Source organism: Microcaecilia unicolor, chromosome 4, assembly GCF_901765095.1.
Source record: "Microcaecilia unicolor chromosome 4, aMicUni1.1, whole genome shotgun sequence".
In the NCBI taxonomy this organism is placed as follows: Eukaryota; Metazoa; Chordata; class Amphibia; order Gymnophiona; family Siphonopidae; genus Microcaecilia; species Microcaecilia unicolor.
In genome coordinates this window covers 361,647,112-361,661,916 of record NC_044034.1, presented here as the reverse complement: position 1 = coordinate 361,661,916, position 14,805 = coordinate 361,647,112, and the positions used below count along the sequence as shown (strand labels likewise).

The 14,805-nt window shown below is 44.9% G+C and overlaps 1 protein-coding gene across 1 annotated transcript in view; it reads left to right on the top strand.

Moving 5' to 3' along the window:
• RPGR (retinitis pigmentosa GTPase regulator) overlaps positions 1–14,805 on the top strand; it is a 191,291-nt gene that overhangs the window by 18,104 nt on the left and 158,382 nt on the right. The window contains exons 2-3 of the mRNA XM_030202330.1: positions 7,679–7,804; positions 11,546–11,638. Of these exons, the coding sequence (XP_030058190.1) occupies positions 7,679–7,804; positions 11,546–11,638 (219 nt within the window). The remainder of the gene's footprint in view (positions 1–7,678; positions 7,805–11,545; positions 11,639–14,805) is intronic.

Below are 14,805 nucleotides of genomic sequence, written 5' to 3'. Positions count from 1 at the left end.
CAGTGTCGTTATGCTCATGTTAGCGCTCTCCTCAAGTCACTTCACTGGCTTCCTATCCATTTCCGCATACAGTTCAAATTCCTTTTATTGACCTATAGTGCATTCACTCTGCAGCTCCTCACTACCTCTCCACTCTCATCTCTCCCTACATTCCTCCCCGGGAACTCCATTCACTGGGTAAATCTCTCTTATCTGCACCCTTCTCCTCCACCTTTAAGTCCAGACTCCGTTCCTTTTATCTTTCTGTACCATATGCCTGGAATAAACTTCCTGAGCCGGTACATCAAGCTCCATCTCTGGCCGTCTTCAAATCTAAGCTAAAAGCTCGTTTTTCAGTTCTATCAGTATTTTTCAGTTCTATCAGGTCACAAGTACCTGGCAGAATCCCAAAGAGTAGCATAACTCTTTTCTGCACCCTTCTCCTCCACTGCTAACTCCAGACTCTTTTCCTTTTATCTTGCTGCACCATATTCCTGGAATAGACTTCCTGAGCAGGTCCGTCAAGCTCCATCTCTGGCCATCTTCAAATCTAGGCTAAAAGCCCACCTTTTTGATGCTGCTTTTAACTCCTAACCCTTATTCACTTGTTCAGAACCCTTATTTTATCATCCTCACTTTAATATTCCCTTATCTCTTGTTTGTCCTGTTTGTCTGTCCTAACTAGATTCTCAGTAATGGTCCAAGCTTTGTCTCCCTCGACGGCCACTGACATCACAGTTTGGTTTCTGCTGCTGTTTCCATGCAGCTCGGTCAGGCTGTGATGTCAGCCGCTATGGAACAATCAGCTACTGATTTGAGACTGTATGATTTAGCCGAATGAGAATTGATTGAGAAGACAATATTTTTGTATATTCTTTCAGAACTTAAAATATGATTTTAGAATTGTTTGATGTGGGAGGTAAGTTCTTTTTTTTATGTAAATATTTCCTAAATGGAAACATACAAGAGTTGATGTTTGTGTTGTCTATGTTTATTCTTTGATACTATTACTACTGTTGTGCTCAGGGATTGGGTACTAAGTCTTTGTTGTACAAACACTGTCTTAGGGTGTTCACTGCCTCCAGCTCCTTGGTAGGCGTGAATAGAAATAGCAAGTAGTGTGGGCAGTACCACCACCTGCGCATCCGTCTGTTTTGCAGCTGTGAAGTTGGATGTAATATATTCAGTGGGATCCCTAGCAGTATGATGCATGCCAACATGGATGAGCATCATTGGGCAATAGTCAGAAGTGATGAGTTTAATCAGTCTCTCTCTAATCTTGGCACCGGGAAGATGGCACACCTCCCAGAACATCATTTCTAGTCAGCAGATGGATGCTTCCATACATCTTGGAAGGATGTCAACCCTTTGCTTTCTAGGCAAAGTGGTTGTTGATCCTACATCTTTGAGAACGGGTTACAATTCCCAGGTCTTTCTCATCCTGAGATAGTTTCTTCTCGTCTGCCTCCAGGTCAGGATACCAATTCCTCAGTTCGATTGAAGGTAGCGTTGAGGTGACGATTTTGCTGGCTTTAATGATTTGTGTCCATGTTTCATTTCCCAGTCTAGTTTCATCTTCCTCTCTGCTGGAGATCTTGGACTCAAGAATTATTACTTTGATAAGAGTTCTCATCATTATAGATGCTTTTCAGCCTCACCATCTCCTGTTCTATCATTCTGGGAAAGCTGAACTTCGGGCATTTTTCACATTGAAACTGGTTCTTCATAGTGGATCACAATACATAAGTACATAAGTAATGCCACACTGGGAAAAGACCAAGGGTCCATCGAGCCCAGCATCCTGTCCACGACAGCGGCCAATCCAGGCCAAGGGCACCTGGTGAGCTTCCCAAACGTACAAACATTCTATACATGTTATTCCCGGAATTTTGGATTTTTCCAAGTCCGTTTAGTAGCGGTTTATGGACTTGTCCTTTAGGAAACCGTCCAACCCCTTTTTAAACTCTGCTAAGCTAACCGCCTTCACCACTTTCTCCGGCAACGAATTCCAGAGTTTAATTACACGTTGGGTGAAGAAAAACTTTCTCCGATTTGTTTTAAATTTACTACACTGTAGTTTCATCGCATGCCCCCTAGTCCTAGTATTTTTGGAAAGCGTGAACAGACGCTTCACATCCACCTGTTCCACTCCACTCATTATTTTATATACCTCTATCATGTCTCCCCTCAGCCGTCTCTTCTCCAAGCTGTATAGCCCTAGCCTCCTTAGTCTTTCTTCATAGGGAAGTCGTCCCATCCCCGCTATCATTTTAGTCGCCCTTCGCTGCACCTTTTCCAATTCTACTATATCTTTCTTGAGATGCGGCGACCAGAATTGAACACAATACTCAATACTCAATTGAACACAATATCTTTGGACAGAGGCAGGATATAGTAGTGATAGCTTTGGTAACACAATGTTTTCCCATCCATCTTGAGCTCTGCTGTCTATTGAAAAGAACAGAGACCTACCAAAGTCACAGTCCTACCTATTCCTCAGTTGTCCTCCCAAGTATAATTAACTAGCCTTTTTTTTTCTGTGAGATTTTAACCATTCACGATTCCCTGCCTCTAGTCTGGTTTCCTTGCTTACCTGTTGGTGTATGGAGCAATGTATCTTATATAAGCCTTTGTATTAAAAATCTGTTTATCTAAAAGGTGTGTGTAGTCTAGTGTGCTTCCCTTTTGAAGAAGTACTTCAAAGGTCTAACAGCTTGTTACTAATAAAGACCCCCCCCCCCCCCCCGAAGTTTACTTCAATGTTGACCTAAGTGTTTGTTTATTCCCATTTCTGTTCTGCTTGACATAAATCAGAGCACACCATCCTAAAACATTGTAATAAAAGCAATTAAAAGATAAATAAAATGGTAGTAGCCATACGTTAAAATTTAAAAGTAGTGGAGTAGCCTGGTGGTTAGAGCACTGGTTTGACAACCAGGGAAGGCCCAGTTCAAATCCTATTGCTACTTCTTAAGAACTTGGGCAAGTCTACTACTACTACTTATCACTTCTATAGTGCTACAAGGCATACGCAGCGCTGTACACCATACATGAAAAGACAGTCCCTGCTCAAAGAGCTCACAATCTAAATAGGACAGGCAAACAGAACAACTAAGCAGTGGCGTAACAAGGGGGGGGGGCATGCACCCGGGGGGAGGGGGTTCTTTCGCCAGGGTGGGGGGGTGTCCTTTCGCCGGGGGGGGGGGGACGCTGCACCCGGGGAGCGTGGCACATCGGCGATCCACCCCGGGTGTCAGCGCCCCTAGCAACACCACTGCAACTAAGAGGTAAGGGAATTAAAGAGGTGGGGGATAAAAGGGTACAGGGCAAGTGAGTAGTGGTTAGGAGTCAAAAGCAGCGTTAAAGAGGTGGGCTTTTAGCCTGGATTTGGAAACAGCCAAGGACGGGGCTAGACGTACAAGCTCGGGAAGTCTATTCCAGGCGTGAGGTGCAGCGAGATAAAAGGAACGGAGTGTGGAATTAGCAGTAGAGGAGAAGGAGACAGACAACATTCCAGGTAGGAGCCTTCCCTTGCAGATCAGCAACGCGGCCGCGCAAGCTTCTGTTTCTGTGAGTCTGACGTCCTGCACATTCAAGTCCAGACTAAAAGCCCACCTCTTTGCCACTGCTTTTGACTCCTAACCCTGTCGTTTTATCCCCACCTCTTTATTCCCTTCCCTCTTAATTGTTCTGTCTGTTTACCTGTCTTGTTTAGATTGTAAGCTCTTTGAGCAGGGACTGTCTTTTTGTGTGTGGTGTACAGCGCTGCGTATGCCTTGTAGCGCTATAGAAGTGATAAGTAGTAGTAGTAGTAATGTAGAACCCTGCCCTTGCAGATCAGCAATGCGGCTGTGCAGGCTTCTGTTTCTGTGAGTCTGACATGTGCAGGACATCAGACTCACAGAAACAGGAGCCTGCGCAGCTGCATTGCTGATCTGTAAGGGCAGGGTCCTATATGGAATGTTGCTAGTGGAGGAGTAGCCTAGTGGTTAGTGTAGTGGAACATGGAATGTTGTTACTATTTGAGATTCTGGAATGTTGCTATTGAGATTCTACATGGAATGTTGCTACTCAACATTCCATATTTAGATTGTGAGCTCTTTGAGCAGGGACTGTCTTTTCATGTATGGTGCACAGCGCTGTGTATGCCTTGTAGCGCTATAGAAGTGATAAGTAGTAGTAGAAGCTGTAGGAAGGCCCATGTAAAAGAGAAGTGTGATAATCAGTTTGGCCAGGAATCAATCACTGCAACACCATATGAATTTATTTCCTTGTTTCTCTTCCATCCAGTTCCAAGCAATTCTGTCCAGTCCAGCCCCCTAATTAGTGAGTGGGTTTATGTAACAAACTCATGGGGTGAGTAGGAGAGTGGGGAGGGAAATAGTACTTCTGAAGTTCTGTGACTTCAAACAGTATTATTAGTTTTTCTCTCCTTTCGAACTGTGGGGAAAAAAGTTGAACAGCCAACAGAGGTTCATATTAAATTCCCTTCTGTAAAAGCAACAACAACAAAAATCAATACCGTAAGTGACAGTTAAAAAATATAATTTAAAATAATCCTTTTTTTAAAAGATAGAGTACTAGAAGGCTGCACAGGCTTCTGTTTCTGTGAGTCTGACGTCCTGCACGTATGTGCAGGACGTCAGACTCACAGAAGCAGAAGCCTGCGCGGCCACATTGGTGATCTGCAAGGGCCGACTTCTACATGGAATGTTGCTAGTGGAATAGCAACATTCCATGTAGAATCTCAAATAGTAGCAACAGTGGAGGAGTGGCCTAGTGGTTAGGGTGGTGGACTTTGGTCCTGAGGAACTGAGTTCGATTCCCACTTCAGGCACAGGCAGCTCCTTGTGACTCTGGGCAAGTCACTTAACCCTTCATTGCCCCCATGTAAGCTGCATTCAGCCTGCCATGAGTGGGAAAGCGCGGGGTACAAATGTAACAAAAATAAAATAGATACTATTGGATATTCTACATGGAATGTTGCTACTATTGGAGAATCTACATGGAATGTTGCTAGTGGAATAGCAACATTCCATGTAGAATCTCAAATAGTAGCAACAGTGGAGGAGTGGCCTAGTGGTTAGGGTGGTGGACTTTGGTCCTGAGGAACTGAGTTCGATTCCCACTTCAGGCACAGGCAGCTCCTTGTGACTCTGGGCAAGTCACTTAACCCTTCATTGCCCCCATGTAAGCCGCATTCAGCCTGCCATGAGTGGGAAAGCGCAGGGTACAAATGTAACAAAAATAAAAAGTGGCAGAGTGAGATTCAAACCCAGGTCTCCTGGTTACAGGCTCCTTGTTCTAACCACTGGATTCTATGTCCTTCCTAATGAAGAGGGGCTGGTTATTCTGGGGCTCCGATCCGGGATTTGCTGTGTGGAACTGGTTCTCATAGTTAAGAGAATCAGCAAGTGAAGCTTGAAGTCTGTTCTATATACATACAGAGAGAGAGACACATTCCCAGCTTAGTGATCTTACCTCTGTTGGTTTATGGGAAACTTATGTATGCCAGATTTATCGTGCTTTCGTCCCTCATAAAAGGTTACCATGTTAGAGAGCTGTATTGTCCAAGCAAAAAAAACGGCACAAAGGGCCTTTAAAAACACAAGGGAAACAGTGCTTATGTTAAAACCTTTCATAATCCAAATTTGATTGAAGGAAGACCCAACACGGGCCGTGTTTCGGTGCCTCCGCACCTGCGTCGGGGGTCTACATAGGACACAATATAATAAACATTCAAAATTAGATTGAAAATGCAAACATAATCAACTTACTGGTACATATAAATACAAACATATGTATGAAAAAAATAAAACAGAAAAGGAACCACAATAAAAACCAAAAATTGTATGTGTGTGTATGTATATATGTATATATATATGTGTGTGTGTGTGTATATATATATATATATACACACAGAAATATGCTATATCTGATTCTCTCAATGATTCACTTTCATAATGATGCAATATTATGCATAAAGAGATGTACATAAACATACAATTGAATTACACATTGTAAATAATATATAATTGAATGCATCATTATGGTGCATCATTAAAAGAATAAATAGCTTCAGTCTGATATTATGTAGTGCATGGAAATGCAGAAAAGCAATGATGATGTTGGCTCCGTGCCAGATAGTTTCATGGTGATAGTATAAAAAGGCTCTTTCCTTTCCATCCTGCTAGACCAGTCCAGACCAATCCACACTCTTAACACCTCTCGCTTAGACTATTGCAACTTGTTTCTCACAGGTCTCCTACTTAGCCATCTCTCTCCTCTTCAATCTGTTCAAAATTCTGCTGCACGACTAATATTCCGCCAGGGTCGATATGCTCATATTAGCCCTCTCCTCAAGTCACTTCACTGGCTTCCTATCAGTTTCCGCATACAGTTCAAACTCCTCTTATTGACCTATAAGTGCATTCACTCTGCAGCTCCTCAGTACCTCTCCACTCTCATCTCTCCTTACATTCCTCCCCAGGAACTCCGTTCACTGGGTAAATCTCTCTTATCTGCACCCTTCTCCTCCACTGCTAACTCCAGACTCCGTTCCTTTTATCTTGCTGCACCTTATGCCTGGAATAGACTTCCTGAGCCAGTACGTCAAGTTCCATCTCTGGCCGTCTTCAAATCTAAGCTAAAAGCCCACCTTTTTGATGCTGCTTTTAACTCCTAACCTTTATTCACTTGTTCAGTACCCATATTTTATCATCCTCATTTTAATATTTCCTTATCTCTTGTTTGTCCTGTTTGTCTGTCAAAATTAGATTGTAAGCTCTGTCGAGCAGGGACTGTCTCTTCATGTTCAAGTGTGCAGTGCTGCGTACGTCTAGTAGCGCTATAGAAATGATTAGTAGTAGTAGTAGTAGTTGTTTCCTCCTACCAGCAGGTGGAGATAAGAGAAACTGAATACACTCGGGGTCCTGTAATTCTTTTCAGTATTTCTCTACCTCCAGCAGATGGTGTGGGTTGGACTGGTACAGCAGGGTTTTTTTCTGCAAGTCCTGCCTCCCTGGGGAAGTCCACAGCGTGCACCCTTTAGCCAGCATTGCTTCTGGGGTTTGGGCCACAGTCCTTACCTGGCTGAGCCCATAGGGGTAAGGACTGTGGCCCAAACCCCAGAAGCAATGCTCTTGCTTGGGCTCTTTCTAAGTGAGGTATACTGGCAGGGGCTTTATTTGACTGGTTGTTTGGTAAGGTAATAAAGCTGAATTAAAGAAAAAAAAGTTGCAAAGAAAAAGCAAGCAGAGGCAGGAGTCGGATGGGGGCCTGAACAGTTCCAGTGGGGCAGAGCAGCAGGTTTATATTTTCCCCGGCAAGGTGAGTTTTTGGCATTGGGCCTGGAAGCGGGGGTGGGGGTGATGTGATTCTTTCCACAGTGCAGTTCAGTAATGTCAGGGGGAGGAGATGCAGGGCATGTGGTAGCCAGCAGCTGAGTAGTGTTGCCGTCTTCTACTTCCCCATATGTAACGGAGCATGATCAGTTTTTGCTCCAGAAGAAAGAGAGCTGGGGGGGGGGGGGGGGAGCAAGAGAGCTGTGGTGTGTGCTGGGAAGGGAGAAATAAAGTGGGGGTGGGGATAGGTTATAGAATTGCCCTTTAAGTCTAGAATGAATTAAAGCAAACTGGTTATTGTTGCTGATACTGTCCTAATGTGCTAATTATGAACCATTTAAATCTTTTATCTAAAGATTCAGGTGCTGTGTTCACGTTTGGAAAAAGCAAGTTTGCAGAAAATATCCCGAGCAAATTCTGGTTGAAAAATGACAAACCTGTCTGTATGTCATGTGGCGATGAACACACAGCTCTGATAACAGGTTGGTATTAAAGCTGAACGTGCAGAAACATATTGCATTGTGGTAATATAAATATAGCAGAATATGTTCAAATACGTATCTGATCATTGAGCAAGTCAGATGAGTAGATAAAGCAGTAGATCCAGATGGAATTTCCTTCCAGATTGCCAAGGGAGTCGAGAGAGGTTCTGACACCTCTACTGATGGTTCTGTTCTTTTGCTCTTGATGAGTGATTACAGGCATACCTCATCTCTCTCCACAAAAATATGAATGAGGAGGAGGCTGAAAACCATAGGCTGACCTCGATGGTTGAATAAATTAGTACCATATACAAAATACATCAACTCCCACCGCTTTATGTAAAAAAGGGGCAGTTTTCAAAAGGCCACTAAATGGTGGCTAAACATCTAACATTGAAAATTTAAGGGGGGGGGGGGGAAAGCCTCAAGGTGCTTAAGATCATTACGATCTTACAAGCATCCGTCGATCCTGGTGACCGATCACTCGGTCTTAAGAGGATCCGTTCCTCATCGTAGACTGAAAAAAACCCACCTCAAAGTTCTCCATGTGAAGCTGAAGAAAATTAGAGCATAGGAAAGGTAAAGTCCTCTGAACTTTACTGGTTTGTCTTAACTCTTAATCCTCAATTGTTACGTTCCATGTCCCGCTGTAGGTTGTTGCTGCGTTATCTAATCATAAATAGTAAATGACGGCAGAAAAAGACCTGCATGGTCCATCCAGTCTGCTCTACAAGATAAACTCATATGTGCTACTTTTTGTGTATACCTTTATTTGTACCTGTCCTTTTCAGGGCACAGACCGTGTAAGTCTGCCCAGCACTATCCCCGCCTCCTGCCACCGGGTCTGCCACCCAATCTCGGCTAAGCTCCTTAGGATCCATTCCTTCTGAACAGGATTCCTTTATGTTTATCACACGCGTGTTTGAATTCTGTTACCGTTTTCAGTTCCACCACCTACCGCGGGAGGGCATTCCAAGCATCCACTACTCTCTCCGTGAAAAAATATTTCCTGACATTTTTCTTGATAAGTTAATAGCTTGTTAATAGATCGGTCATCGTAGTGATTGCCACAGCCTCTTCTTCATCGGCCGACGATGGCCAGCGTTTCGCTCTTCTAGCTGCGTCAGGGTCCACTTAGGAAGGAAGCAAGCGTAGATGAATGATGGCTTCTCCAGCTCGTTTTAAGTGGGGATTTTTTCAGCCTGCGATGAGGAACGGATCCTCTTAAGACCGAGTGATCGGTCACCAGGATCGACGGATGCTCGTAAGATCGTAATGATCCTAAGCACCTTGAGGCTTCCCCCCTCCCCCTTAAATTTTCAGTGTTAAATGTTTAGCCACATTTAGTGGACTTTTGAAAACTTCCCCTTTTTTTTTTTACATAAAGCGGTGGGAGTTGATGTATTTTGTATACGATATTAGTGCCTACTCCCACCACCACTACTTATTGTGTTTAGTGAATAAATTAGTAGCCTGCCCACTAAAAGGAAGAAGAATGGAGTATTTTGAATCTGATAGCATACAGGATTCATCGTATCGGAAGAAGATCACGTCAAACTGGGGTGCAGAAAGCTTTCATTAGTGTTATGCTTTTATTCAGTGCACAGCTTCTTAATGCAAAATGTTTACCTCCGCAATGTAGTAAGCAAATAATATGCAGAGTACCGCTGTGTTAAAAAGTGTGCACTGTCTGGAAAACTGTGCACGTGCTCCAATAATATGCAGCTGTTGGCTGCATTGTCTCCCTTCTTATCAAGTGTGTGTTGACAGGAAGGGAGATTATTAGAAAAAAAAAAAGCCATCTCACTGCCTGGCTATAATTCAGACTTACTGTACCAGCCCCAGGATTGGATGTTATTTTACTGATGAGCAACAAGGATACTGGTAAATGGCGTTTTCCTTGGACTTGTCCTCCGGTCACAGGACAAATCCCTCCTCTCAGTACCCTGCTCCGCCCTTTCTGCCTCGCCTCACCCCATGCTTGGAATAAACTCCCTGAGCCCATACGCCGAGCCCCCTCCCTGCCCATCTTCAATCCTTGCTCAAAGCCCACCTCTTCAATGTCGCCTTCGGCACCTAACCGCCATTATACCTCTATTCAGGATATCTAGACTGCCCCAATTTGATTGCTTGCACATTTTGTCCTTTAGATTGTAAGCTCCTTTGAGCAGGGACTGTCCTTCTTTGTTAAACTGTACAGCGCTGCGTAACCCTAGTAGCGCTTTAGAAGTGTTAAGTAGTAGTAGTAGACTTGCACACGTATCTTAGAATAGATGGGGAATATGATAAGGACATTAAAATAATCGAAACACGGAATATGATGGTAGGTAGAATTGTAGCGTAACCTTCTGTTACACCAACCACAGAGCTGATGTAAGTGCTGGCGCCTAAGTGTGGCAGGGTTACGTGTAACTTGTTCCACACGTGTACGCCCTCCTTGCAAATACATGCTATGGAAGTTATTTGCACAATAGTGCTTAGGCACCTTGCTAGCCCTTGCATAGTTATGTGTACGCATAAGCAGGTAAGTGCTCGTATTCTAAATGTTTTAAAGACTCTAAGGCCCCTCTCCTGGTCCTGTTCACATCAGCCCCGCTTTTCCTATTTTCCAGCTCTACTCCTGCATAGCGCTGGGACGCACTGACGTGCGCACCTACATGTGGGTACAGTGGGTTTTGGAGGGCTCAACATATATCACCACAAGTGTAACAGGTGGGGGGGGGGGGGGGGGGGGGTGGGCCTGGGTCCACCTGCCTGAAGTGCACTGCACCCACTAAATACTGCTCCAGGGACCTGCATACTGTTGTCAGGGAGCTGGGTATGACATTTCAGGCTGGCATACAGGCTGGCAAAAAATTTATTTTTTAATGTTTTTTGGGTGGGAGGGGGTTGGTGACCACTGGGGGAATAAGGGGAGGTGATCTCCAATTCCCTCCAGTGGTCATCTGGTCACTTGGGGCACTTTTTTGTGACTTGGTCCTAAAAATAAATGGACCAAGTGCAGCTGGCGAAATGCTCGTCTGAGCCAGCCATCTTTTTTCCATTATGGGGTGAAGCCGGCCATCTCATAACCACGCCCCCGTCCTGCCTTCTGTACCCTGCCTTGAAGGTTGGCCGGCTCCGTGACGAAAAGCAGTTGGCGCCGGCCAAAATCGGCTTTCGATTATGCCAATTTGGCCGGGATCAGGAGATCGCCGGCCATCTCCCAATTTGTGTCGGAAGATGGCCGGCGATTTCTTTCGAAAACGAGCCAGACTGGGGCTCATTTTCAAAGCACTTAGACACACAAAGTACCATAGTAACTATGGTACTTTGTGTGTCTAAGTGCTTTGAAAATGAGCCCCATTGTGTTTGTTTTTTTTCAGTATTTGCTTGTACAGTGCTGCTGAACAGTTTTGTAATATGAATGATAAATTGCTATAGACCAATTGTGCTAATCTTCTGGTTGTGTATTCCCTGGGTACGCTTGGGTTCTTGTAATTTATTAACCGCATCGAACTAGTTTAGGTACATGCAGGATATAAGCATTGTATTAGTATTAGAAGAGAAAGGGAAATATCTTTGTGGATGTACTGTAGTAATCCTCTGACACATCTGGTTTTCTGATCTGAATATTGATGTGTTAAATAAAGACTTCCCAAGGAGGGTCAGAGAAATGGCTTGAATAAAAGGTTTTCTCTATGTATAAAGCATGTAAATTAACTACTGTTTGTATCTTTTTTTTTGTTTGTTTTCTAACAGGAAATGGTAAACTCTATGTGTTTGGCAGCAATAACTGGGGGCAGCTGGGCTTAGGAGCTGTGAATACCGTAAACAAGCCGACTTGTGTAAAAGGTTTGTCTTGGTTTCTGCATTGATCAGAAATAATTTGCGTTATCTTTATTCTTCTAAAAGAAAGGGCCAGCATTTAAAAAGACATACCCAGATATTCGGCATGGAACATCCAAGTATTCTGCCAGTCACCGCCATTATCCAGACCAGTGGCGTAGCTACGTGGGGCCTGAGGGGGCCCTGGCCCCCTGCCGACGATCCCCTTGAACCCGCCCCGCCACCGCATCAGATACCTTTTTTGCTGGCGGGGGTCCCCGAACCCCGCCAGCCGAAGAGAGTCTTCTTCAGCGCCGGAGTAGCGCCTTCGTTCATCGAAGTTCCTGGTGCGATCAGCTGTTTCGACGCCTTACATCCTGCACCGTGCATGTAGCCCTGTTCAGGATGTAAGGCGTCGAAACAGCTGATCGCACCAGGAACTTCGTTGAACGAAGGCGCTACTCCGGCGCTGAAGAAGACTCTCTTCAGCTGGTGGGGTTTGGGGACCCCTGCCAGCAAAAAAGGTATCTGATGCGGTGGTGGCGGCGGCGAAGGCGAGGGAGAGTTGGTGGCGGGAGGGGGGGTTCAAAGGGATCGTCAGCAGGCCGGCAAGGGGGTCCAAGGTGGTGGTGGTGGCTCGGGGGGGGGGGCGGCTAAACAGCCCCCCCCCACCTCGGGCTTTGGCCCCCCCCTCCTGGCGAGGTCTGGCTACGCCCCTAATCCAGACAGCAGTCTTTTGCTGTAATGTTGTGTAGATACTGATACTGAATATCACCATTATCCAGATATTTTCTGTCTCTGCCCCCTTCCCCCCCCCCCCAGATAGCACTAGGTAGTCTGTAATGGTTTTCAGCAGCATTTGGATAATGCTGTTAAAAACCAGTGACTAGGCCCAGTGAGTGGCATTTATCCAAGTGGTACGTTCTGCTACCCAGATAAATGCTTTTAAATATCGGGCTACAAGATTGTGAGCTAAAATACTGTTTCTCATTCACCATCTTTCTGACAAATGAACACAGAAAGCTTCAGAAGGCAAGCACGAAGAACAAAAGTACTTTACAGCTGGTAAGCTGATGCAGAGAGCATTATGCAAATTAGTCCAACTTTACAGGCCCCCAAAGTCCACCACCCTAACCACTAGGCCACTCCTCCACTGTTGCTACTATTGGAGATTCTACATGGAATGTTGCTATTCCACTAGCAACATTCCATGTAGAAGTCGGCCCTTGCAGATCACCAATGTGGCCGCGCAGGCTTCTGCTTCTGTGAGTCTGACGTCCTGCACGATGTCTGACTCACAGAAACAGAAGCCTGCGCAGCCTTGTACATGGAATGTTGCTAGTGGAATAGCAACATTCCGTGTAGAATCTCCAATAGTAGCAACATTCCATGTAGAATCTCCAATAGTAGCAACAGTGGAGGAGTGGCCTAGTGGTTAGGGTGGTGGACTTTGGGGGCCTGTAAAGTTGGACTAATTTGCATAATGCTCTCTGCATCAGCTTACCAGCTGTAAAGTACTTTTGTTCTCCGTGCCGAGAATTTTTTCAGAAGATACGATTTCTTCAGAAGATAGAAGATTCAGATTGATGATAAAGTGGTCACGGCGCAGTGTTCTAGGTGTGAGCAGGTTCCCTGATGAAGACATTCGAAACGGGACCGTAGGAACCAGTGCATTACCCAGCTTAAATTGGATCTAGCGCCTCATCAAGAACAAATTGGCACAGCATTGAAAAAAAACATTCGGCAATACTGGACAAGATAAGTGAATTAGTTCCATGCTTTTTGATACGTTTAACAGTTTTTTAAGTCTTAAAAAGACGTTTATATGTTGTAATTAAAATTGAAACAAAAAAAGAAAATACAAAAATTGAGGGTTTTTGAGTCAGTGATGACTTTTTCTACGAGCTATACAATGAACACCTATGTGTGAAAATAGCCGCAGCAGTTGAGACTTTTCCCTCATTTGCAACAAAATCTCTGCTATAGGTGTAGTTAGTGGAATAGCAACATTCCATGTAGAATCTCCAATAGTATCTATTTTATTTTTGTTACATTTGTACCCTGCGCTTTCCCACTCATGGCAGGCTCAATGCGACTTACATGGGGGCAATGGAGGGTTAAGTGACTTGCCCAGAGTCACAAGGAGCTGCCTGTGCCTGAAGTGGGAATTGAACTCAGTTCCTCAGGACCAAAGTCCACCACCCTAACCACTAGGCCACTCCTCCACATTGTCATATTTTGATTGTGGCTCAGAGTATCATAATGTCTTTTCCATCATCTATGCTGTTCTATATCATTTTGTAACTTTTAAGATTCACCCCTTCCCTCAGATCAGGTGTTGAGAGCAGGGGTTCTCAACCCAGTCCTCGGGACACACCCAACTAGTCAAGTTTGCAGGATATCCACAATTAATATTCATAACATAAATTTGCATGCATTTCCTCCACTGTAGGAGAATGTATTTCATGCATACTCATTGTGGATATCCTGAAAACCTAACAGGGCTGGTGGGTATGTGCCGAGGACTGGGTTGAAAATCCCTGGTCGAGAGGCTTCACAACCAACTATGCATTCTCAGCGACAAAGACATTAGAAAGAGATCTCATAAGAATACCCATATCCGTGGAAGTCTTGCAAGGCCACCGCTTGAAGTCTCAACAGCCATTTTAAACAAGCAGTGGCAATGAGACGGATCAGCGGCAGCGGGCAGGACGGAGTGGGGATCTTTCCTACCCCAAAGCAAGCCACTACTACTACTACTACTTAGCATTTCTATAGCGCTGCCAGGGTTACGCAGCGCTGTACAAGTTTAAACATGGGGAAGGACAGTCCATGCTCAAGAGAGCTTACAATCTAAAGGTTACAAACTATGTAGTCAGTGTAGGTATCATGAATGGGGAAGGTGGTTAGGCGCCAAAAGCAAGGGAGAAGAGATGGGCTTTGAGTAAGGACTTGAAAATGGGCAGGGAGGACGCATGGCGTATGGGCTCGGGAAGGCTGTTCCAGGCAAATGGTGATGCGAGGCAGAAGGGGCGGAGTCTGGAGTTAGCGGTGGTGGAGAAGGGTACAGATTAGGAGTGATTTGTCCTGGGAGCGGAGGTTACGGGTGGGAACATACGGGGAGAGGAGGGTAGAGAGGTAATGGGGGGCTGCAGATTGAGTGCACTTGAAGGTCAATAGGAGGTCAACCAGGG